Source organism: Paroedura picta, chromosome 8, assembly GCF_049243985.1.
Source record: "Paroedura picta isolate Pp20150507F chromosome 8, Ppicta_v3.0, whole genome shotgun sequence".
Lineage (NCBI taxonomy): Eukaryota > Metazoa > Chordata > Lepidosauria > Squamata > Gekkonidae > Paroedura > Paroedura picta.
The window spans coordinates 84,310,274-84,337,357 of NC_135376.1; the positions used below are offsets into that span (position 1 = coordinate 84,310,274).

Below are 27,084 nucleotides of genomic sequence, written 5' to 3' on the forward strand. Positions count from 1 at the left end.
GAATGCTCATGGGAATTGTAGTCCATGCACATCTGGAGGGCCACAGTTTGCCCACCCCTGATCTATGTCGTATGTACAGAACTGATGGATTTGAGTCAATGATATCTGATTGGTGATCTGCTGCAAAAAATATTTTGGTTAAAACACGAATAATTTATTACAATTATTATGTGCACGTAATAAAAGTGGAAAACATCGATATCTCATATATCGTGTGTAATATGGCAAATGCAGAATCAACAATAACACAAGGAACAAAACCCAGATGTGTTTCGGCCCATCCGGGGTTTTCCCCAGTGATCGAATAAGCTGAAATCAAGGAAGTGATGCTCTAACTGACAGGATATGGAAAATATTGTTGAGAAACCAACACTGTATGTCTTGACTCTCTTTTGAAGTGCATTCTCATTTATTAGGCAGCGGGGAAAAACAGTGTCACCATATGCATATCAGTTGGAGCAACACTTTCTAGATTTTTTAAATACCTAGCAAGCCCTAACAGTATATTTTTATATTGTAGAAGTGCATTTAAACTTACCTGACGACTGAGGATGATCCCCTAGGAGTCAAAAACATGTCTTTTATTCCTTATATATGTTCCATGTATTATTGTTGATTCTATATTTGCTGTATTTCACACTATATATATATATATATACACATACATACACACACACACACACACACACACACACACAAAGTTAAAAACTGATAACATTTCATTTATATAACTGAAACTTTATCAGTTTTTAACTTTTCTTGTTGAAAATACAGATACTTATTATAATTACGTGCACATAATAAAATTTGTATTTTCAACAAATACAAGTCTTTGTGCAGTTCAGCCTTTAGGTTTCCAACCTGTCTGGTCAGGTTGGGTTTTTGTTTCCCTTTTCGGTTATCTACTGATTTGGTATCTGAAGGGCCTGCGGTCTTTTCCAGGGCCCCCCTCCTTCCCACCCACAGAACAAGGGCTGCATTTGTGCCACTGCTGGCCATTGTCTCCTCAACTCACTGCATCCTTGGCTGCCCCTCCACCTTGCACAGCCTTCCTATGACCTCTCTGCCCCATCCCCATAGTAGACACTCCCCCCGCCCTCTGACCTTCATCTCCATGAGGTTCCTTCAGAAACCCCTCTCTTACTATGGCTTTCGTGCCCAAATTCCCTTGCCTCCACCCTTTGCCTCAAGCCTTGTTCTCCTTTCACTCACGGTTCCTCATCCAGAGCTTTACTGTCAACTCATGCAATGGAAAAAGAAAACAGCATTTACCTGCTCCAAAGTAAGCTGCTTTGAAATGGTATCGTTTTCCAGTTTTTTAATCTTCTTCATCAGTTTGTTCACTTGGAATTCCTGTTCCTGTTCTAAATGCTGCTCCAGTTCAGCTTTCTCATGCTGCAGCTGTAGACCGAGACAACACAAGGAAGCCTAAGACACAAGCATCTTAAGACTACAGCAGGAATGATAAAAAAAAGACAGTTCCTTGTTAACCCAGATCTGAAAATGGAAAGACGAACAGCACCGGTTTAACACAGTAACCCTCAACGTGCATGAAAACAAACAAAATTTCTGAGCATTTTGGAAGGACAAGATTGGAGTTTTGTTTCATTGAAAAAAAAAACAGTATGTTGCCCAAACTAGGAGACGGTATGAGTTTTGGCACTCAATGTAGCAGTTGGTGGCCGAACTGTGGCTCTACAGATGTCCATAGACTATAATTCCCATGAGTCCCTCCCAGGGCTGGCAGTGGCTCATTAGATTTGTAGTCCATGGACATCTGGAGAGCCATTGCTTGGCCACCCCTTGATTAGAATGTACCTTTTTTGTTTAAGGTAGAGATTAGAGACAGGTAACTGGAGGCACAGAAGACTCAATCTGAATATGTACCACACAATGCTGCTTGTTTGGGGTTCCCATCCCTTTGTATTTCTCTTTGTATTTCTCAAGAATTTCTCAAAAGCATCTATTTGGTCACTATAGAAAATGGAACACTGGAATAGTTGGGTGGCCAAGGCCTGGATGGATCACTGCTCAAAGTAAATTTGGACTTGCGGGTAACCACATCCAAAAGGTTGGGAATCAGTGCTCTACATCAGGGGTAGTCAACCTGTGGTCCTCCAGGTTGCTGGAAGGGGTTCATGGGAATTGTAGTCCATGAACATCTGGAGGACCACAGGTTGACTACCCCTGCTCTACATCACATCAAGATGCTCTGGCAAAGGTGGAGATACATTCAGCTCTCTTCAGCTTTTAAGAGCATCACGAAGAACAGAGAAGCATCTTGGGGATAAGGTTTTAAGAAATGCAAAGTGAAGAATCCATACAATTGCGACACAGTTCTGGCCCCAGCCATTCCGAAGAACTAGCAGCAGGCCCAACTCCACTATGCAGAATTATGCTCCGGGGGCAGGAACTACATGTGCTTGTGCTGACAGTTAACTAGTTTCCACTGAATGGCAGACTTCAAACCCAGTAGCCCATACAAGGATAAGACAACCGAACCCCACAGAAAACATCTACAGAAAATGCGCATAGGAAAATAAGGTCCACACCTATTTTGTTTTCTGCTCCTGAGTGAGTCAGTCTTTCTCACTCACATGCTGAGCTTGTCTTCCCCCTTCCAAGATGGTTGCTAACAGAGCACTTCCTCCGTGCCGCATTCCTGCAGTACATTATCCATGGAACCCATCGCTGCCTTTCATAAAACTGATTGAACAAAGTGCTCTTACACAGCCAAAAAGCCAAAGTGTTACTGAAACCATGATCCAGGCATTTTACAGCACTGGCCACGACTTGGTGTTGTAGAGAAAACATGTCCTGAGAAGAGAGGTGGGAATCCAAATAAATATTCTGGAGTGCACAAACACACTTTTCCTTTGAAACTAAGCTAGCGGTCCGAAGGGTTATTGCAAATCAATATTTCCTGACACTAACACCGGGAAAGCTGATCCATCAAGTGAGTTTATAACCGCAACATAAATCATGCTGACGTGGGAAATTCCAGCCAAGTTGCTAATGGGAGATCTAGAGCTCTCACATGATGGTCAGCTTTTGTATTTAGACTGTGTGTGTGTGGTGGGGGAGAGCAATCCTTCTGGAAGCTCCCCTCACCCACCCACTGCACTACTGTGAATCCAGGACGTAAGCTCCCGACACTGCAATAGCAAAGGTTAAAAACAATGCATATGCTCAGGCATTGCGCTCCCTTTGCGGAACAACTGTGTGATGGCATGATGCTACACCAACCAGGACTGCTGGAAGTCTGCACGACTGTGCTGCAAAGAGCAATGGGCAGGCCTGTCTCCGTCTGTGCAGTTCCAAAGATTTAAAGGCACTACTTAAATGGGGGGTGGCAGTGTATCTTGTTGCTTTCCCACTTCACCAGCTCAGTGCGCAGGGTTTGATTCCCTGCTCCTCCACGTGTAGCTAGCCGGGTGACCATGGGCTAGTCACAGTCCTGTTAAGAGTTTTTCTCACAGAGCAGAGTTCTCTCATCCCCACCTACCTCAAAGGGTGTCTGTTGTGGGGAGAGGAAGGGAAAGGAAGCCGCTTTGAGACTTCATTAGTAGTGAGAAGCGAGATATAAAAACCAACTCTTCTTCTTCTTCACCCTTCCTGAAATTTCCCAAGGACAGAACAAAGGGCAAAGTGGGGGTTCACATTGGATACCTCCGCTTCCTATTTAATAACATAATCAAAAATGTTTTATTTTTATATATCCCATCCTTCCCTGGTTGGCTCGGGGCAGGTAACATCAGATTTACAACAATCAATACAAAGTAAGTTGTGTATATAATTACAAATTAATCAATTAATAACTTTCCATTCAGGTTTTGACATTATATTAAGAGCCGTCCGCACTTTAGTTAAAAACTTTCTGAGTGGGGTTAGTCAGAGTTTAGCCAGATGAGTTGACTGGGAGACAAGCATCTTCTTGAACCAGGGAGACAAGCATCTTCTTGACGTTATTTCCTGGTGTCAACCGCAGGCCCGGCAGAACAGCTTTGTCTTACAGGCTCTTTGGGATTCCTTCGGGTAGTCAGAAGCCAGGTATGAAAACCAACTCGTATTCCTCTTCCTTTCACAAACCTAAGCACCCTTAAGCCCTCAGAATCCATGGTGTGATGCAGGTCATGATATCCATCACTGTGAGAGACAACTGCTAAGCTTCAAATCAACCTTCAAGGCCCTCCGTGGTCTGGGACCCACATACTTGAGGGACCGCCTGGTGCCCTATGCCCCGCGCAGGGCCTTGTGCTTTGCAGGTACAAACTTGATGGTCATACCCGGCCCCCGGGAGGCACGCCTGGCCTCAATCAGGGCCAGGGCCCACATGGTGGAATGAGCTCCTGGAAGAGCTGTGAGCCCTGCGGGATTTACCAGCTTTCTGCAGGGCCTGCAAAACGGAACTCTTCCGCCAAGCTTATGGTTGAGGCTGACGCCTCGACGGTAGATCGGATCCCCCCCTCCAGGGCTATTTGACACTGATTTGTTATTCCTCCTTGAGATACTGGGTTGTGGTGCTGCCGCCGCTTGGATTGGTTGGGCTAGTTGGGGGCTGTTGGGTTTTAGATGGGTTTTATTGTACTAGGGGTTTTAAGGAGGTTTATATCAATTGTGACCCGCCACAAGCCTTACGGGAGTGGCGGGATATAAATCCAACAAACAAACAAACATACAAATAAATAAAGCAAATCCACACAAAATCGCACAATCTGGAGAACAAACGTTCTGCAGATCTGGAATCCGGTGAAATCACAGTTCTAGAGCTCCTAGCTGACATTTTCTTTGGTGACACGATTATAAGAGTTTGGGGAAACAATGAAGAATACTAAATAGATGGAGCCAGGACTCGACGCAGAACCTAAGAAACATTTTTAACATCTTCTGCAACTCCACTGACTTTTGCTTTCAAAGCCTACTTCTTGTCAGATTGTCTCTTGAATTTATGTTGCTGCTGGAAAGCTTTCCCTTTTGATTCTTGGGAATCCCTTGCTTGGTCCACATTCCTACAGTCGACAGCAGTCCTAGACATAATGCTATCAACTTGAGATTCTCCCAAAGGAAATTACATGCCACTATTCCTTTTTAATTTGCAATAGGTAATTTCAGCCTGGGGAAGCAAGGCACCATCTGGGTTCACATGCCTCTAGTTAATTTAGTCTGTGCAATTTAAGCACTTACTCCAGATGTGTTGTTAAGGATAAAGCAAGGGCTGCTATTCATAGTGCCAGCGGACCCAAAGATTTCCTCTCTGCGCAGAAAATTTCTTCTCCATTGGAAAAAACGTTCATTTTAGATACACCAGTAATTCCTCCTTTTAAAGGTTTTTTAAATGAATTGATTGAGTTTTAACTGATTACATGATTAAACACTATTAACTTTCCAAAACAAATTTACATAATTAAGAAAAACGTGTTACTTCCTTTTGTTGTTGGGTACTAATAAATAAAAGTTACTGACATCATGGGGTGTGAGGGGTAAGAGTTATTACTGGAAGAAAGCTTTCAATTTAAAACAGAACTGGGTCCAAGGAATATTCACTAACATATCAGAGCCAAGATGAATTTTAAAATAATCAAGTTCAAGGAAGGTCCTTCAGTGTTATGAAAAAGTAGGCAGATCAAAGAGCCATGAGAAAAGGGAAGGGAAAGTTAGCAGAAATTGATTTAAGCACAATTTGTACTTTTGAAAACTGTCAACAGTTAGCAGCTGGAAAAGTATTGATATTTATCAACTGAGCATGGCCAGCTTTCAGGTCACAGTAGCTACACATTTTAAAAAGAAAGCGATAGGTTCAATAGAGAAGATCAATAGCCACTTCCTAACAATGGTTACCCGTTGGTAAAGATGTCTCCAAATCCACTCTTCACCACTTTTGGGACAGATCAGTCCTCTTGGGAAGATTTCAGGAACAGAGTCAGGCTTGGGTTCAGTGCTACCTTTTCTGATTGGCCATGGCCACTTCTCTTCAAGATCCCAGGCACAAATCTCCCCCAGCCTCACTCCCCGAGATCCTTTTAACTGGAGTTCCCAAGTCTGTCTACATGCCAAGGACAGGCACCGTCACAGAGTCTGTAGCAGTGGGGGGCGGGGGGGAGGCTGGTTTCCTTTAAGCCCAAATAAGGGGGGCTGGGGTGTATCCAAATATGCAGTCAGAAGAACCGAACAGATATTAAAACTGACTGATTAAACCACTAACTGACTTCCACAGACACAGTTTTCGTCTAATATGCATTTCTGCATAAATTACTTTCTATATAGATCAGCCCTTTTAAACCTTTTGACCATGGGGGAACCCCTGGAATATTTTTCAGGATTCAAGAAACCTTGGAAGTGCTGCCCGTTGTCCATGCCTGTGACACTCCTGGAAGTGATGTCACCCAGACATTCCCACTGGATGTGATTAGGCCTCTCCCACTGCTACATCACAGGACCACCCCCTCTCCTCCTGGGTCACCAGAATTAATGCACCTAACCCCACCATCACCTACATTTGAGTGTTGTGTATTAATGTAATAACTGCATTGCTAGCATTGCCAACCCCCAGCTGGTGGTTACAGAACTCGCTCAATTACAAGTGATCTCCCCATGACTGTGATCAGTTTTATTGATGAACTAGCTTCAAACCCCGTTCCTAAGAATGGGCCTTGAAAGGGCCTTTGCCTAGAGCCCTCTCCCCTTACCTGCTGCTGGCTCCAGGCACTGAGGCACGTCTGAGAGCATAGAGGCTAGAGTCCAGGGACGAAAGGTGGGAGCTGCAGGGGCAAGGCCAATCAGGGTGCAGCCAGCTGCATCCTGATTGGCCCTATTCCAACTTGGACAGTCAGACATGTCCCACCCTCTAGACTGTTTCACAAATATATAGAAGAACAACAATGGATAAGGATAGTGCTGATTTGGACGGTGATCTCTGGCAATAGATCCTCACTGAACTCCATCCCATCCTCAATTCCCACCCTCCTCAGGCTACACCCCCAAATACCCAGGTGTTTTTCAACCCAGAGCTGGCGTCTCAACTTAGTATGAGCCCCTGTTGAGTGCCTCTGCTAAACCATGCTGTGGCAGGGGGCCACTCAAACATCCGGGAAAGACTATGGAACCCCTGGGAAGCTTTTCCAGATGTTGAAAATCCCTGATATACATTCATAAAGGCCTCTCACATATGTCAGTATGGAAAGATCAAAATGCTCTCCTTTGCTTTGTCCCAGCACGAGGATCAGGAGCTCTCAGTGGCTGAAAAATCTTTCTCGTTTGCATATGAATTTTGGTTTGAATGACCGTAAAATAAAGACTGATTGATTGAAGTCTTCCTAGCCTATCAGAATCAGCTTTCACTGAGCCACAATTATAAGGCAGTTTTATGCCACTGCTGATATATTATCTTCAATGTGGTTACAGATTTAGCTGCAGACACTGGGAAGTGTTAAGGCTTTACTAAGATCATAAGCCTATTATGGTACTTGTTGCCACTAGGGAGAAAGAAGTGGGGATAGATGAAGTAGATTAAAATAAGGTAAAGGTAAAGGTATCCCCTGTGCAAGCACCGAGTCATGTCTGACCCTTGGGGTGACGCCCTCCAGCGTTTTCATGGCAGACTCAATACGGGGTGGTTTGCCAGTGCCTTCCCCAGTCATTACCGTTTCCCCCCAGCAAGCTGGGTACTCATTTTACCGACCTCGGAAGGATGGAAGGCTGAGTCTACCTTGAGCCGGCTGCTGGGATCGAACTCCCATCCTCATGGCCAGAGCTTCAGACAGCATGTTGGCTGCCTTACCACCCTGCACCACAAGAGGCTCTTTGATTAAAATATAAATCCTCATATTGCTGCTATATATTCGGCACTTTCGGGTATGTATTTCTAAAGGGCTATCAATCTTTTAAAAAATGGACATGGGGCACCGAGCCCATAAAATGTGTGAACTTCCCATCTGTTCATATTGCAGGGGAGATGCCAGTAGGGTTGCGCACTCAGGTGCGCTTCCGAGGTGGCCAGCGCCGCAGCAGGGAGGGGCGCCCCCGCTGCGCCAGCTGGTACCCACATGCTGGTGCAGAGCTCTGACGCACCACTGCCGATGCTGCCCCTCCCCTCCGCACCCTAGCGCTGGCCACCTCGGGTTGCAGTGCTCGCCGAAGCGGCTGCAACACGCCAGAGTGCGCAGCCCTAAATTGCAGAGCTTCCAAGGCCTTTAGTCACACAAAAAAAGCCCCGCCACAGTGCCCACAGGCCTACGGCTGGCTGCGCAGTGGGCAGAAGTAAACCCAGTTTTTTCATTGCTGTGCGCAACTGACAAGCTGGCTGACCCCAGCCCATGCAAAACTTTTCAATTGCTATAAGCTCCTGAATAAGCACAGAACCTTTCAAACAGGGTGAATAAAAAAATCTGTAAAGCACATATTGTAAACATGTTATCAGGCAAAGCCATGTGTTAGTAAAAATAGAATTAAACTGCCATTTCCAGAGAGAAGCGTGGCCAGCACTTTCTGACTTATATAGAACTGTGTTATGTCCTTCAATTCCCGTGGCCAGCCGTGCCTTCCGGTATTTACAAAACATGGGGCTTCGAATCCTATCAAGCTACAAATGCAAACAGTCCACAGGAGTGGGGGGGGGGATTGTATTTCCCTGGTTTTGCAGTCTTACCCTCCCCCACTGGATCGCCCCCCCCCCCCGGTCTGCAGCCTAATAAAGGTTGCAGACCACTGCAGTAACTCTCCATCACTAAGCAATAACCCACAACTAACTCAATGGACCCCCCCCTGGCTCAATGCCTTAGGGAAGGTTCTTAGGTGCCCTGAGGAGGGACCCAGCAGATTTTCTTTGTCTTGGCCTTAAGCAAACACCTGGGGAAAGGGCCCTAAACTATTCTGGGGGCTCATTCCGCCAGGATGGGGCCAGGACTGAAAAGGCCCTGACCCTGGTTGAGGTTAGGTGTACTTCATGTGGACCAGAGATAACCAGCTTATTCAAATCCACAGAGCAAAGAGTCCTCCTGGTGAGGGGCATAGGAAGTTAGACAGTAAAGGGCTTCACTGGGAAGAAGGCCAAAAGCAGTTATGTGAATCTGCTCCCCTTTCTCAATATAATAGGATCTAACTCTATGTTTCAACCACAGTCCCAAGAAATGTGAGCTCCCAAACAAAACTTTATTGCAACACCGCTTAACACAGGAGGCCCAGGATGAACAGCTGACAGGCTAAAGAATCTTAGCCCTTCTCTCCTCCTTGGAATTATTAACATGCTTTCTTTCAAGAGAAAGATATAGCTTTAATCATCCTGAAAATAGCCTCCAGCCTCCTTCCTTCCAACGTCATCCTGCCATTTCCTTCCCTGGAAGGACGGTACTAAAAACCACATACCTGCATCAGCTTCCTTGAAAGCTCATTAGTGAGAAATTCTTCCTCCTTTTCATAGTTCACGGCGAGGGTCTCCTTCTCCTTCTGCAAAGCTTGAATCTTCTTAAACAGTGTATTACTAATAAATTCCTCCTCTTGTTCGGCTCTCGCTTGCTGCAAAAGAAAGGGTTTAAAAAAAAAAATAGCTGTCAGAAGGAAAAATGGAGAACACAAAAACTCTCCTAAGGTAGACTGGATCAAACTTTAAATGTCCCTGTGTTCCTTCCCTTAGCCACTTCAGCCTCAAGCGATACCGGATGTCAGCCCCCATCCATACACTAAACCTGTAAAATGAAGCTTGGATTCAGGAAAGGATGCCTCTCTACTGGAGAAAAAAGCAATGCACATCAGCAGTGGCAGAAATTGTCAAATGCACCTCTGAAGCAAGGTACCTATGGGGCTGCACATGCATCAGTTGGGCTCCTGGAAACAGTGCCTTTTCAAATCCTCACCCAGAGAGCAGGTATGACCATGCCAAGTATATCAAGCCTGTGTGCAGAAACCAGAATGCAATGCAAGTGTTTCAGGCAGTGAAAACACAACCAAGATGCAGGCTGCATGGATGGGCCACAAAATATAGTCTCATAATATATCCCCCGACCTCTCTTATGAAGGGCATTTTCACTATCATACAAAGGACTCCTCCACTTCTGTCTTGTTCAGTGCTCAAGCAAAGGGAGTAAAGGTACGGCAGCTCTAAAGAACCACAGCTAGTTTGTTCCCCACAACACAGAATCCTAAAAGCAACGGTAAGAGGGCTGTCCTAAATGATGGGGAAGGAATCCACAATTACCTATGGATTAAGTGATTGCTGAGAATGATTCAGAAGTAAGAGGGAAAATATATTATGAGATAGCGTGTTAGGGGCATGGGTTAAATGCAAACAAATATTAAGCCCATCAATTTCACCACCACCACTTCTATAAGTTCAAGAAAGAAACTAAACAATCTAACTTGCAAAAATGTAACTGAGAAGCAAAAGGAAATAAAAGAATCGCAAAATATCAAGGAAGAAGGAAAGAATATACCCGGGCTAATTTATTATCAAATAACTTCAAAAATAAAAGACCACATTATAGAAGCACAGAATCAGAGTTGGAAGGGGACCTACAGGCCAACTAGTCCAACCCCCTGCTCAATGCAGGATCAGCCTAAAGCAGGGGTAGTCAAACTGCGGCCCTCCAGATGTCCATGGACTACAATTCCCAGGAGCCCCTGCCAGCAAATGCTGGCAGGGGCTCCTGGGAATTGTAGTCCATGGACATCTGGAGGGCCGCAGTTTGATTACCCCTGGCCTAAAGAATCCAGGAGAAGCAGCTGTCCAGCCACTGCTTAAAGACCACCAATGAGGGGGAGCTCCCCACCTCCTTAAGCAGCCTATTCCACTGCTAAACCAGTCTGCAGTCCTCCAGTTTACCTATTTTATTTATTTATTTATTTATTTATTTATTTATTTATTTAATTTTATTTTATTTATATGCTGTCGCCCCTGGACCTGCTGTCTCCCAGCGGCTAACAACCAGAATAAAACAAGGCTGGACTGCAGGCTGTAACCCAGCAAGGTTCAGTTCCCAGGTCCCCATCCAGGCTGTGAACATGCCAGCATGGTTGGCGCATACGGAGATGGACCAGACATCTCATTGGCCATCTAACCTTGGCAAACAACACAAGCGGCCTACTCAAGGGAGCAAAGAAACTCACGACAAGTGTGTGCATAGAAGCTGGAGCAGCTGCATCTGCAAGCAGCAAATACTACTATGGATCTCCTTCCACAGAGGGCACCCCCCCCCCCACCCCGGGCTTCTGTGGGTATTCTTACGAGGTGCTCCCATGAGCAGATCACACACACTCTCATTTGCACGTGTCAGTTGGCTACCAGGAGATCCAAACCGGTTCCCCGTTTGCTCGGAAAGAAAGCCAGGGGGGAAAAAAGTGACAAATTTCCATCAGCAAAATGAGGCCAGTGGAAGTAGGTGTGCGTGAACCTCCTTGGGACACTCCTCCTCCTCCTCTTGGACTGACAAATGCTTTATTAATACCTTCCCTCAAATCCAGCGTTTCAGTTTCTCTCCTTCTAGCCCTGTCAGGTATGACACTAACAACCGAAAACCCCATGAAAGCCAGTCTTCCTGATTCTGCACATATCATAGCCATTTCTTCACCGTCACAAGTGTCTTCGCAGGTGTTCATGTCTGCACAAGCGCTACGTGCCATCTGTGCGGCATCTTCTGCACAAGCTGAGAAGTAATCACACTTCCACCTCCTCCTCCTCCTCCCATTATCGTAAGCATCTCGTTTCTCTGTCTAATAGTCGCATCCCCCCCTGCCTTGACGACGATTGTCATTTCAATCTTTGCGTCCGGTCCGCTGCATCTCAAGAAGTCTCAACATGGCTTACAATTGCCTTCCCTTCCTCTTCCCGTAAAGGAGACTGAGAGAGCTCTGACAAGACTGCTGTGTGAGAACAGCACTATCAGGGCTGTGACGGGCCCTAGGTCACCCAGCTGGCTGGCATGTGGACGAGTGGGGAGTCAAACCTGGTTCGCCAGATTAGAAGCCAAAAGTAGGCTCAACTAGACCACTCCTTGCTTAGGGCATCTGCCCCGAGTCTCCAGAGAGAGGGCAGAGAATGACTGCAGCTCAGCCATTTTGGTGCTTGCACCTTACTGCTCTTTCCCGGTCCCTGCTGCCAAGAGAGGTTTGTTCTCTTGTGAGATGCTCAATGCATTTAACAGGTGCACAACAAAAATTCGACAGGTGCATCTTTTTCTGAGTACAGTAATGCAGGGATGGGAACTGCCGAGCTGTTCTATTTCGGAAAGGTGATGAGGCCAGCTGGCCTGACTCCTTGAAAATGGGCCCTTTAGAGTGCTGTGACTGAAGCCAAGCCACTGGCACACTATCTGGCAAGAACGCCATTGGAATATAGCAGGGGTGGCCAAAGTGTGGCTCTCCAGTTGCCCATGGACTACAATTCCCATGAGCCCCATGGGATTGTAGTCCATGGACAGCTGGAGAGCCACGCTTTGGCCATCCCTGGAATACTGCATGGAAAAGTCCCTGCAAATTGGGGAGCTCATTTCCTAACTAAACGTTTCTCCTTCCTCCTACGGAGCTAAGTGCCCGCTTGGCAAAAGGGGAGGGAAGTCTTGCTTTTCGGACCCTACACAATCTTCAGGCAAGAAGAGTACTCATGTTGCCTCTTCTCTCTCTTGTGCTATATTCTACACAGGGTGGACGGTAAACACCTGCTTTCTTTTATTAGGTTTCCGCAGGGAACGGCGACCTTCTCCAAGATTGAGAGCAAACACCGTGATTTACCTGCACACAAACAAACCTCCTGCTATTCTTGGATGTGAGAGCCTATGACATTGTCACCTCAGGGCATACATCAGTGGGGAGAGGAGGAGGAGGCACCTGGCATGATTTGGTATTAAAGCTGGTAGAGGGGATGGTGGCTGGAGGGAGCCCCCGTCCCATACTGATCACTATGTGAGGAAGGGAGAATCAAAGCTTGCCCCCCATCCCATACCTCTTGATTTCCCCTTTGAAACAACACTACATCATCCATCACTGTCAGTGAAGAGACGATCTTCCCACAACATACCTCACCCATCCTTTTTTAGCTGCTTTAAACTCATTTTTATGATCATGGGTGGCTTAGTATTTACCTCTGACCTTAACAGGAGAGCTTCCACCTAAAATCGAATAATAGCATATTGTGGGGTTGACTTTTTATTAAAAGTTTGCATGATGCAGAAGATGAGTTTTAAAAAAAAATTGCATGCAATTTAAGCAAGGCAATGTTACGAATCCAGCAGCCTCCTAGAGACCACCAAGATTTTCGCGGTATGAACTTCCGAGAGTCAAAAGTAACTTTCTGCAAAGGCTTCACAAAAGGAGCTTTGGCTCCTGGAAGACTAAACCCCCAAAATCTTTTGCATCTCTAAGATGCTAATGAACTTGTATTTAGTTGTTCTACTGCAGACCAACACAGCTAAGGCCTATGAAAAGACATTGCTTAGCCATTATGCTGATCTTCCTTAGCTTAACATACCAGGTTTCTGCAAACAAAGTTGACGAATAAAAGCGGCAAGCAAGCACTAGGTGACGATACTTCTCTTCTATTGGCCAGAAAGGAACAACTGGGGTCAAACCACGCAGAGAGGAGTCAAGCAAAAAACGACAAAGTAATTAATGCAGCAAATCATGCTGAAAAACAATCTACTCCCCCTCCCACCAAAGCTTGAGCTGAGCTGCCCATTTTTCCTGCCCATTTTTCACGGTTGCATCGCAGGCATGCAGTGTGATGTTATTCCTCATGACTGGTTCAAATCTTCGGAATCAGCCAAAACAATTCTTCTTTGTATCTGATCCGGAGAACTTGAAAAATACTTCTGAGCCTGAACCAGAAGGGAATGCATCTGTTTCATGGGTCAATGCCATGGTGGCAAGGGAAGCACATACAGCATTCACTTGTAGCATCACAAATACTCTATGTACTCATTGCCACCAGGCACTGGCTTAAATGGCTTTGCAAGGGGATTAGACCAAAAGGCCCACCAATGGCCTTCAACACTGATGAAACCCTCATGTTCAAAAGCTCTATATCTATGGTACCAGGTGTTCGGAGGCAAGATAATCAGCAATGCTGCCTCTATCCTGCCTAACAAATGAGCACAAAAAGCTGCTCCACACCAAGTCAAGCCACCTGTCCATTTAGTTCAGTACTGCACTTGCTGCCACCATTTCTTTGTGCCTCAAGCAGAGAATGTGCCATCAAGTTGTATGAACTGGAGGTTCTAAGAGTTGAAGTTCCATGCAAAAAAATATGCCCTGTCCCTGGGTCTCGTGGGTCAGCCAGGTTTCAGCAATGCTGAGGTCTCCTCAGCGGAGGAAGAGGCCAGCGTGGCTAGGCCAGAGACAGCAGAAGCTGAAAAAAATAGGAGGAGATGAAAGCATGCCAAGACTTACAGCTGAGAGCTGTAAGTCACCACCACTCCCCAGCTCTGATCCAGCTGTGTGTTACCAGCCCTCCAGGATCACCTGCACCATTAGAGAGGCAAAGGTGCAGTCTTAGAGCAGAGCGGCAAGCTCAAAGGAGAAGCACTTGCCTTATGGCTAGATGTCAGCTACCTGCTGAGCGTGATGATGAGTTATTGCAGGATTGAGTCTGAGCACCTGGTGACAGGATTTTATATGCATCAAAATGGAAAAAAGAATCTTCAGCAGCTCTTAGAGAATGATCAAATAAAGTTATGGAATGTCTCAATGGCAAAACTTACACACTTGATGCAAAACAGATCAATATTAGAAAACAGAGTCCAATATTGGAATATATTGATTGATGAAATGGTATGGAAAGAACTACGTGCTTTAGATGAGCTATATTTAAACCACGGAAATATAAATTTTGGGGGGATAATAAGTATTTTTAATAAATGTATAAGGTTGTGAGCCACCACGAGCCACCTTGCTGGGAGCAGTATACAAATTGAATTAATAAATAAAAATAAATAAATAAGATGTACTGCTATATATCAACTTAATATGTACATTCATAGTTCAGTAAATGAAATATGTAGTATGTATTCTCTTTTCTTGTAAAGTCTGAGCAGCTGGGATTTAACTTTAAAGCCTCCTGAGGGACACTGTGTAGTGTGGACACAACATAAGCGATATACTAACAAGCTGACACCACGTTGCTTGAAGCCTGAAAACCTTAGCTTCTTGGACCGAACTACCATACTTGCCCAACATCTGGAATCCTGAATCTCGGACTGAAGTGATTTTGTATTTTGTCTCTTCACTTGAGGTTTTGGTCATGTGGAAGAATGGTGAAGGTGAGTGCAGGCTGATACCCACACCTGGCCAGACTATAGCACTGAATCAGATTCTCTTTCCTGTACAGCAGTGGTTCTCAACCTTGGGGTCCCAACTCCAAGTGGGGTCGCCTGGCCCGTTCCGCGGGGTCGCCAGGTTGGTGGCCGCCGTGGTGGCAGCGACAGGCGATGGTGGCAGGCAGCAGTAGCAGGCGGCGACAGCAGCAGAGGGGGCAGCGGCTGGCGGCAGCCCGCAACAAAAGAGAGCCAGCGGCAACTCTGCGCATGCGTGTTAGCGCCACCTGGTGGCCAAAACGCGCATGTGCGGCAGTTCTGCGCGTGCGCGCTTTTGAGCAACTGCGGCAGCTGGGCCGCTGGCTCTCCCCCACCCCCGGAGGCGGTCCCCGACCAGATGAAGGTTGGGGACCGCTGCTGTATAGCATCTAGCTGGCTACTGTGGAAGAAGGAATCCTAGGGCTTTCTCTGGTACACAAGGGCTTTTTATGTTCTAATATATTCTCATAAAAGACCTGCCAGAGTCCTTGCCAGCAAAGGGACAATGTGTACCCTCTCTCTGGCCTCAGACTGAAAGGGGAGGTGGTTTCTTTCCCTCCCGTTCTCCAACAGTCTCCTGACTCTAGCTCCTTTCATACTGCAGAGTGGAAGGAGCATGTCCTCTTGACCCATTTTCCTTTGACTTATGAAAGACTAGGCTCATTTGAGGGCTAGACCATTAGATGGCATCTAAGAAGATTAATGCGATATTAACCTGCATTGGTGGAAGCACAGAATCTAAAGCAAGGGAATTTGGCATTGGTTAGACCTCATTTGGAATACTGTGTCCAGTTCTGGGTGCTGCAGTTCAAGAAGGATACTGACAAGAGAAGGGCAACTAGGATGGTTGAGGAGTTGGACTCCATGTTTTACAAGGAGAGGCTGAAAGATTTGGGTATGTGTAATTTGGAGAAGAGGAGGGCAAGGGGTGAGGCGATAGCTGTGTTCAACTATGTAAAAGGTAGACATGGTGAAGAGGGGGCTAACTTGTGTACTGCAGCTTTAGAGACCAGGGTGTAAACTGCACGGAGCTTTTATTCCAACCCCAGATCGATTCAGTCCCTGCCCTCTACACAGAATGCGATTTCCATTTGGATTTTGGGCTATTTTAATTTTCCTTCTGCAGCAAGAAGGATTGATCCGGTGTGACCCTACCTTCATTGTGCGATATCTTAGAGTGCTTTTAATGCTCAATATCCGGATTGGGAAAGAAGAGAACCTCTGATAGGCCACACCTGGTCATGTGACAAACTTGCCTTAAAGGAGAAGCCCCTAATTTCTCGCAACTTCTGTCGGTCCTGGATTTTTCCTCCCTCCTCTACCTTTTTCGATCTTCTCCCCATCCCCTCCAAGAAAAGAAAGAGGCTCCCTGCTTGGCTCCTCTCCCCCCCCCCTTCAAGAAAAGAAAGAAAGAGGCTTGGCTCCCCCCCCCCTTCTGAGCTACCCTAATCACGTGCAGAACACTTTCCTGTTTCAATGGAGGGGGGGGGAGATGAAGACCCGCATTGAAAGCGATCTGAATTCAACAGGATTGACAATGGAATAAACAAAGTAAGTGTAGACTCTGTCCAGGACTAGGAGCAGTGGATTCCAATTATGGGAAAGGAGGTTCCACTTAAATCTTAGAAAACATTTTCCAATGGTGAGGGCTGTTAGTAGATTGAATATGCTGGAAGTTTTTAGGAGGAAATTGGATGAGCACCTCTCAGGTGTGATGTTCAATTCCCTGAGGAGGGGGGGGGGGCTGGACTGGATGGCCCTGTATAATTCTGATCCTGAGGCTCCACCCTCTGGAAGTCCCATGGGATCTGAGCAATTCATGTGGTAAGCCACTGGTACCCAGCCACATGCCAGCAGGTGACTTGTCTTGTTTCCCCATCCTGGCTCAAGGCTGATCATCAAGCAGTGGGCTGTTAGAGGGCCAAGGGAACAACAGAGCAGCAGGTTTTTTTGTTTTAGACTTAAAGGCACCACATGGGTTGCTACTTTTGGTACAAGGTGGGTCCCTGGGTCTCTTCAGAATGCCCTGGGGTTGCTCGGGTCCCAGACAGATCTCTTGCACAAATGAATCACTCACAAAGCTTGAATGGGCAACAGCAAAACACAGAGACCAGCAGTAGGTCAGAGACAAGCACTGGGATTTGTGTTTCAGTTCAACTGCCAAAGGGTTTCATCCTTGAAACCTCAAGGCCTTCTTCAGGCACAGAAAGACAACATGGGACCTGTGATTGGCAGGTAAGAGAAGGGCTCAAGTTTCTTGAGGCACAGGCACTTGTCTTAGGAGTCAGAGAGCACAACTGGAGAAAAGAGGAGGATCCTTTTCTGTTTACAGAAACTGTGCTGGACCTCTAGAGGTTTCAGATTCTATTTGTATAACTCATCTGGTCTGCTGAGTGCTCTTGGGGAAATTCACAGCCTTTGCCACAGTTCCCTACCTAGAAGACTGACAACAACACACACACAGATGAAGATAAAACCACCTGGGGGTCAAAGCAAAACAAAAAAGCTACATTGAGTGGAACAAGTTATTTCCACCCCACACATACAAAATTTAGTAACACCTTATGTTTACTTACACACTTTCTTAGAGGATGAAATTTTGCAAAGGAAAAACAGGAAGGCCGATAATTACCTGGCGACCACACCCTATGTGAGCCTCTGGCAGCAGACACAAGGCCACCGGGTTCATGACCAAACCCACACAAGTGAGCCACCAGTGAGAAGAACTGGTGCCTCCAACACAGCAGTTAGTTTTGCCTGGAGGGGGAAAAAGCAGTTTAAAAGAAAACAAGTCCAGCACAATCTCAGTGGCACAAATGTATTAAGTTGCAGCACTCAGGCGAGCACTTTGCATGCGAACACATTAGCCCTCCATAATGAAAGCTTCCCTACATCAAGCACAGTGGGCAGTGAACATAGGCAGTGCGCAAAGTGCTCTTAAGATAATCATCAAACCTGGCCCATGCTGCACATTTACTTGAGACACTGAGCCAGTGGGGCTTGTCCCCAAACAGCAGAGAGAAATACAGCTGTGCCGAAAAGTGTACTTTTTAACCAGAGCTGCTGCATGGGCTATGCAAAGTTCTTGCTGACATTGCATCCAAATTTTTCCGATAATTCCTATTTCCCAAACTGGAAACAAGATATGGTCGCCTAAAGGTTCCAGGACGATTCAAAAGAGACTGCGAGCTTTCATAATCTGAGCTAAGAAAAAGCAGACATAGAAAATTAAAGAGCAAAAAACCTGGGAAAAGAGTGTGTGTTTGTAAGCCGGGTTGTAATGCAATGGGTCTAAGTCTATTTCTCGACTGTTTATCTCAGTGTGCGGAACTACTGCCCAACCTTGCTAACAGTTAAACTTTAAAAAGATAAATTTGTGTTTATGAACCTTCATACAGCTGTTTCATATAGATGGATAGTTAGGTTAACCAGGCACCATGAGTCATGGGGTTTGTAATAATTTTACAACTTGGGTTTTTAAGACTGATTACCAAAAACAGGGAACTCTGGATCAGAAGTGAGTTCAGTGACATATTTATCAACCCACAACCTCCTACTTGCTTCCATTAACATCTGTTTTACACTTTTGACTGCCAGCGTTTTGTATCTTAACAAAGAAAACGCCTCTGTAATGATAAGGATTTAAGTGATTCAGGCAAGTTTCTGCATTTCCCTTCTTACTGCGATCATTAAGTGATACGGAAGTGCTTTCAAAAGATTAGATTAGAAGTTATGCTAATTAGGCATCAGTCACCTGCTAAAACAGCTTTAGAATTCCCTGAATCCAGCTGAGGTCCATGTTGAAACAGGACACAACTGCTGAACCACCCCTAGAAAAGGTAACCCTGGTGGTAAACTTGAGGTCCATTCTCAAGGTGAAACTGGATTCACCAGCAGTGTTAGAAAGTGAAGCTCTGCACTTGGGATTCTGTGGCAGAGGAGAGAAAAAATGGCAGGCAGTCTGACACCAGGATCCAGTGGAGGATGCAACTTGTATCGTAATAATCAGTCCCTAAAAATGATTAAGAAGCTGGATGACTTGCTGTTATATAGTAAAGGACCACGGAGAAACTTGTGCTTCATACTACCATTGTATACTTAGAATCTCCAGTGGAGAAACATTCTACTGTGATTGGCAAAAGAACAGTTACAGAAAAAGGAAACTGGTGTGAAGTGCGTAGCACTTGATGCACTTTTTCTGAAGCTGAAATTGTATGTACAGTTCAAGCTGTTTTTAAAGCTGAATTATATGGCACTGCGCAATGATCATTCCAATAAATATATCAAGATGCTAGTTTCTCCAATTAGCAAATTTTAAAGGGCGGAGTGGAGGCAAACCTTGTGTTTCTATATTTTGCAATACTAATTAACTTCGATTGTAAACAGCAGTGGCTGAACATTCCGGTAACAGTGCCACAAGGAAGGTCCAAAATTCAAAATAAAGTATTCTAGCATCCTGTAGTCCAGGGTTTTCCACCCATGGTGCTGAGGTACAATATGGTACTGCAAAGGCCCTTCAATGGGACCAAGGTGTGGAAGTTTTCAAAATGGTAGCTGGGGAGAGCCCTCCCACCCAGTGCCTTCCATTTCTGGCTCCAATCGAAAAGGAAAGAAAAAGTTTAACATTTTTTTTTAAGTAACCTTATTTGGGCAGGTTGACTCGTCCCCTCCCAAAGTGGCCAGTGATGGGCCCAGAGGAGGTGGGAAGGGGAGGAGGTCTGGCTGTTTAAACCTTTGCCATCCGAGGCTCCTCTCACTTCTGAGGGCATGACAGGGAGGCGTGGCCAGCTGACACCACTTCCTGGTACCTCAAAACCTGAAAAATATTTCAGCAGGATCTCCATGGTTTGAAGGTTGGAAAAGGCACAGAGCCACCTGTGTTTTCATGCAGGTGTTCCTCTGCTGAGTAGAACGGGGAAAGGGCTAAGTGCATATCCCAAGAGAATGAGTCTGACTAGGTGAAACGAGGGTCACCTTTTCTGGCACCTGCAGGTGCTCTAGGAAACTGGGCTATGCCGATTAAAAGACATCCCGTCAAGCATAGCTTCTGCTTGAAATATTGAAGAGTTAGAACCACACATAACCTCACTCCTTGATGTTTCGTAATTAGCTCCACCTCCTGTTTTGTTGCTGTGCCAACTGCCCTGTGTCCAAAGCCCCAGGTGCCTACAGGATCAGAAAGCTTCGGCCCCTGCTATCATCTTTCAAGCCCTCTTGCTGTGCTGGAATCCAGTCCTTGATGTAGACTGGGTAGCCATGACAGTCTGTTATTTCCCTCCGGAAGCAGAGCTATCTCTGCAAAGCACCGATTTCCCCACTATCATCTAGTTTTGTTTTGTTTTTCTGGTTTTCTACTCTTTTTCACTGACCCAAGAACTGAAAAACCCACCGCAGGTGAAGCAGGTCGGGGTCGCTTTCTTAATAGGCAGGACACCAAACTGAAGACTTGTGCAGAGTCTTCTGTTAATCTGATCATTAATCTACAGGTGGAGCAGGCGTTATAGAGCCACTGAGCAAGCACACACAAACAAGGTAAGGCACACAAACAAGGCACCAGCCCGGCCACCTATAACATCAATATTATTTTCCTCTCTGCAGTCCCAACTCTTGTGACAGAGGAAGTGCAAATTCGCAAAAGTTTATACTGGAAAAAACCATTAGACTTTAAGGTGCGGCTGGTCTTCTAACTTAGGAGCAACACTCTAACACAGCCACGCCTCTGGAATTGTAGTCACTTAGCCAGCTAACTCTAAAAGTGTTCCTGATTGGCAGCCTGGGGGGGGGGGGGGAAACCACCACTCTTGCCAAACCAAAACTGGATTAAGCCCTCACTCTGGCAGGTGTGAGTGACTCACTCTGCAGATGCTTGGAACAAGCTAATGGCCCCTTCATGCCCATGTCCAAGCAACATTGTATGAAGGACTGCCTGACACAAAGGAGCTGTTACTTAACAAGTTCGAGGAGGGCTTCTCAGTCCCATCCTGTGCTGCTTGGCTTGCTACTTCAAAAGTCTGGGGGAGCTTTAAAAGGTAAAGTCCGAGGCCCTCAAACCTACCAAAACCAAGTTCTCTGGATTATGGCCATAATTCCTTTCCGCACCGCGCTGCCAAAGGACTCCACGTTCTCACTGGTTGTGTTTTGTGCAGGCCCGTTAACACTGTGCCTATGCCCCATGTGACTTCTTCCCTCCCCTTTAATTGACTCTTCTCCACTTAAAACACTCCCCCGCGCCCCTGCACATATACCAGCTCCTGTGTCTAAGCATGCATTCGTGTGATCCTTCTAGCCCAGGGGTAGTCAACCTGCGGCCCTCCAGATGTCCATGGACTACAATTCCCATGAACCCCTGCCAGCAAACGCTGGCAGGGGCTCATAGGAATTGTAGTCCATGGACATCTGGAGGGCCGCAGATTGACTACCCCTGTTCTAGCCCCTCAGAGAGCAAGAAAAGAAGTTTACCGACTCAATCTGATTGGGTTGTTTTTGTTTTTTTTTGTTTTTGAAGGTCCTATCAACAAGCAAGAAAGAACTAGGTTTCATTCTAAGTGCATTTTCTTGCGATAAGCTGCAAGATCATTATCAGCCTCGACAATTAACATTTTGCGCACCAAGCTAGGAGCCCTGTTGCTGCTCCACAACATGTGGGAAGTATAAATAAGAACACAGCCACAAGTTGCCTAATTTGTTTAATTGTTCTATGAAATTCCTCCCACCCACCCCTCCTTTGTGCGCTGGCCTTCTTCCAGTTTCTCCCTGAAATTGCAATCTATTTTGCTTTAAGGAATGGACTGGGCAATTATTAAAAGCATACGGTGCGGTCTATCGTAAAATGGAAGGGGAAAGAAAAAAGGGGAGCAAAGGCAGCGAATGCCAAACTTGAAGCAAGTCAAAGAAAAAACTCTACATAAACAAACAAACAAGGCCAACATTTTGCATGCCTCGGGACTGTTTAATGCTCATAGGGAGGGGTATCCACCCCCATTGTGTCATAGTACCCCTCATTTCCCCAGAAATCCCTCTAACACAGGATACATTCTGCCAAGAAATTATCCAAACAAACCCAATCAAATGATGCTGGTTTTTTGCATTCAACTCCACACAGTTAGTCATTATGTTAACTCTGATTAGATGTTATCCTACATTCACCTGCAACCTTTTTCTAGCATGTGTCTATCTCATCCTCCTCCGAGGAACTCTGTGAGGTGTACATAATCCTTCCTGTTTTTTCCATCACAACCACCCTCGAAGGTAGGCGAGAACAAGGTCACCCGGCAAGCTTCATAGCAGATCCTACCCCAAACCATGTTTGTGGATTGAGGTGTCACAACGAATCACAAGTAAAACAAACTCAGGGGTGTTTATTTTGGGGAGCGGGGCTGAGTGTCCAAACACAATCACAGAATTTAAGACAAAGCCTTTAAACAAGGAATCTTTGAGGGGGAGGGGAGCATTTCTTAATAATTCAGAGTCCAAAATCCCAGGTTGATGCCAGTTAACAAGCCCAAATCTGCGGGACCAGAAATCACAACTTGGGAATGGGGGGGGGGGGTGTCTCTCTGCCATGTTGTTGGGTTGTTGGTCTACTGTATTGGTATTTTTCTGTCCAGTTTAATAGGGCTTTAATGGGTGGGGGGTTTAACTGGGCATCTGTAACCCGCCACAAGCCTGCTTGGAAGTGGCGGGTAATAAATTAAATAATAATAACTAACTAACTAGGGTTTGATCAAACCTCGCCTTATGAGGTCCAAATGAAGCTTCTTTTCCAGAAGCAGTTGTTATGCAACCAGTGGATACGTTACCGCTCAACACCCCCTCCCCCTTTCAAGCTTATAGAACTAGTTTTGCAGCTCCAACTACCAGAATATGGAAAAACAAAAAACATTTAACAGTTTCATTACTCATTCTACTTTGGATGAGACAGGGAAGGAAGAAAGAGCATGCGGGTTCATCCATTAGCTATCATCAAGTGTCTGGCTATTCCGATCTCCCTCGTCCGCTGCCAGTCTCTCTTCTTCCTGCAAACACATCCGCGGCTCCTGTCTTTTCCATTCCATTCATTTATTTCCATTCTCATGTTTTCCCCATCTTTTCAAGCACGCAAACCATTTCAATCCTTATTGGGTTGGAAGCTACAACTAACACACACATAGAGGCAAGGAAAAAGAAATTATTTTTTTCCTGTCTCTTCTTGAAGAATGTAGCACCAGGACAGGTGAATGCTGAGCTGACACTGCTGGGAGTGGCGAGTTAGAAATCAAATGGATGGATGGATGGATGGATGGATGGATGGATGGATGGATGGATGGATGGATGGAGATTCCTGCAAAGAACCCCTTTCAGTAATATCTCACTGTATGGTGCTGACTGGTTAGTTAAAGCAAATCAAAAAACTAGGTAAGCACTTCAAGATTTTACACAACCAAACCAAACTGTAAGTGTCAGGTACCTAGAGAATATATATTGTGTAAAGAACGCTTCGGGTACAGAAAACTCCACTGCCAACCCTTCAAAACAATTTCAGGCACAGCCCAGTCCTAAAACAGAACAATTGACCTCAAAGCAGCCACGGGAAAAAAAACAGCCTACATCAAGTGACGACATCTCATAGGCAAAATTCTCCAAAGTGTCATCTCATCTATGAAAAACAGCAGCGTTTCAAGCTCAATACGTCGTCGTGTGCTCCAAAACCACACCCCTCTCTGTTCAAGGCAAAGAACTGCCATTGCTCTTCCAAATGAGCTTTTAAAGGCTGGAATTCTCTTGCACCACATTTTTATGAGGCGAGAGTGATGACTCTCAAGGCACCTCGAAATATTCCCAGCGGGAAAGGAAGGGGAGGCTGAGAGAGCCCTGATCTTACTGAAGAAGAAAAAGAGTTGGTTCTTATATGCCACTTTTCTCTACCTGAAGGAGTCTCAAAGTGGTTTACATTCACCTTCCCTTTCCTCTCCCCACAACAGACACCCTGTGAGGAAGGTGAGGTTAAGAGAGCCCTGATATTACTGCTCAGTCATAACAACTTTATCAGTGCCATGGAAAGCCCAAGGTCACCCAGCTGGCTACATATAATATAACACTATGCAAGTAAATAATACTAATTTCAATTCTGGACTTCTCTATCTGGTCATGCAATAAATATTGCCATGACATCTTGACAACTTCCTCCTGGGGGGAAGCTAGTGCATTAGGAGCTATTTTTCGTGTCTGTGAGAAGCCACATATTATATCATTTGCCATCAGCAGCTTGAACCACTTTGCCCGGAAAATGCTGCTTATAGGCACAGTTGTCTCTCCGGCAACAGGCAACCTACCTTTTCATTTTAGAACTCCTCTTTCAATTGCAGTTTTTCAAGACAGCAATAGGACGCCAAGAGAGGACTAGCTATGAAAACATTCCTTAAGTTTCTGACACTCTCTCTGCCTGCCACCCCCACACAGCCTGTCAATGCTTTTGGCAATTTCTCCCCCCCTCCCCTCCCTCCCAAGCCGACTGCAGAGCGGATTTTTGAACAACCCTGGGGTATATTTGCGACTAACCTCTTGGTTTTAATCAAAGCCTTTCTAACAAATGGCACCTTTGCATGCAGAAAAACGAGAGGGGGCAGGCCTTTCGTGTAGAGCAGGGGTGGCCAACTGTGCTCTCCAATTGTCCATGGGCTACAATTACCATGAGCCCTCTAACTGAAGCACATGGACATCTGGAGAGGCAGAGTTTGCCACCCCTGGTGTAGAGACACCTCAGGGTGGGAGAAAAAGAGGGGAAACCTTACTGCAGAACTGTTCACATACATTCAAATGGGTAGCCGTGTTCGTCTGAAGTAGCGCAATAAAGTCAGAGTAAATGCTCAGTCACACAGTAGCTCCCCTATCAACAGAGGTAATCAACAGAGTATTTTAAGAAGCAAGTCCCTCTTCCATACCTCAGTAACATTTCTTTAGATCAAGCTTTCTCAACCAGGGTTTTGTGAAACCAGGGGTTTCTTGATGGCCCTGGAAAAGTTTCCTGAACGGCTGGGAGTTAATTAATGTTGCATATATTTTTAAAATTTGTTATTTATAGCCTGGCTACTAAGTGCCAGACAAAGAGCCTCCTGGGTACACCTTTTGAAGCCCTGGCCACCCACTCTGCTTTTGCAGGGGGCCTTTGAGAAATCACAAGGGACTGGCCTTGGAAGGTGGAGAGGGAAGGCCCACAGCATGCTCTGAAGCCGTGCCAGAGGCCCAAGGCATTCTCTGGATCCCGCCTGAGCTACCCCACAGCACCTCAACCTAGAGTCAGGTGTTTCCCGCCCACACACAGGTGCTGTTTGGCAACTGATAAGGAAGATTTATGGCCAGCACCGGTGCGAAAAAATGCACAAAGTATATTAAGACCTCAGTCAACCCAAAGGACCTTCCCACAGCTGAGGCCTGTTGCAACTCTGTAGGGTTTATTGTTCCAGCTCCCCAGCCCACTTGTACCTGGGAGGACAGCTGAGTTCTGCTTTGCCACTGGATCAGGTGTCGTTTTATTCATCCAAGAGTTCCAACTGCAGAGTGGCAGCTAAATCACCTTCCCCCGGGAGGCATTCCTAGAACGACGACTCAATGCAAAAACAAGACAACCAAAAAAGCCGGGGAGACCTCATGAGGGATACTGGTACTGATCATAGATACAAATGGGTAGCCGTGTTGGTCTGAAGTAGCACAACAGAATCAGAGTCCAGTAGCACCTTTAAGACCAACAAAGATTTATTCAGGGCGTGAGCTTTCGAGTGTTGGTCTTAAAGGTGCTACTGGACTTTTGGAGAGTAAGGACTTTTAGAATGAGTTTAAAAAAATATCTCCTAATTCAGGGAAAGTTCCCCTCAGCTTGCAGAAGTCTGGGAAACAGTGAGAAAGGCCTTTAAAAGGGTTTCCCTTCATTTGACCCTCTAATGCAGGGGTAGTCAACCTGTGGTCCTCCAGATGTTCATAGACTACAAACGCTGGCAGGGGCTCCTGGGAATTGTAGTCCATGAGCATCTGGAGGACCACAGGTTGACTACCCCTGCTCTAATGCAGTTCCTCAATGAACAGCCTTCAGCATCCTTCCTTCAGACTCCTGCACACCTGAGTGCCTCGTTGCTCGCTTACATTCATCTTACCCATGTCTGTTTCTATTTATATTCCAGTACAGGGCTTTAAAAAAAAAGTAACCCATCTTTGACGGAAAGCGTACCCAGAACAAGTCGGTAATCATTAGCTTCGAGTCTGGGATGATCCACATCCTCCCAGGTATCAGCTTCCAAATTTGATAAGCAGTATTTTTTCCTCCTATCAAATGCATTCAATCATCAAGTTCAGGGGTAGTCAAACTGTGGCCCTCCAGATGTCCATGGACTACAATTCCCAGGAGCCCCTGCCAGCAGACGCCCCAGCACTGGCTGCGTCAGCCTGGAATGGCTGATTCAGACACCACCACGCAGAACCCTACTGGCTACTATAGCCAAACCGTTTAAGTCAGTGGTTCTCAACCTGGGGGTCGGGATGCCTCTGGGGGTCGAACAACCCTTTCACAGGGGTCGCGGCAGGGAGAGCAGCTTGGCCAGGGAGGGGGGGACTGCCACTGTTGCCGCTCCTCCAGAAGGCGCCCACCAATTAATATACAATTTATATACAGTCATTATCAATAGATCTTCACACCATTGGCCAGTTTGGGTTTCATTCCTGTGAAAGAACCCTTGCATAATTTTATGGTTGGGGGGGTCACCACAACATGAGGAACTGCATTAAAGGGTCGCAGCATTAGGAAAGTTGAGAAACCCACTGGTTTAAGTGCTCCTTTTACAGA

The 27,084-nt window shown here is 45.9% G+C and overlaps 1 protein-coding gene across 1 annotated transcript in view; it reads right to left on the reverse strand.

Annotated features, from left to right (window-relative positions):
- The window catches only part of CCDC6 (coiled-coil domain containing 6), a 60,079-nt gene that overhangs the window by 24,681 nt on the left and 8,314 nt on the right, over positions 1-27,084 (reverse strand). The window contains exons 2-3 of the mRNA XM_077350664.1: positions 9,361-9,510; positions 1,273-1,401 (exon numbers count right to left, since the gene is read on the reverse strand). Of these exons, the coding sequence (XP_077206779.1) occupies positions 1,273-1,401; positions 9,361-9,510 (279 nt within the window). The remainder of the gene's footprint in view (positions 1-1,272; positions 1,402-9,360; positions 9,511-27,084) is intronic.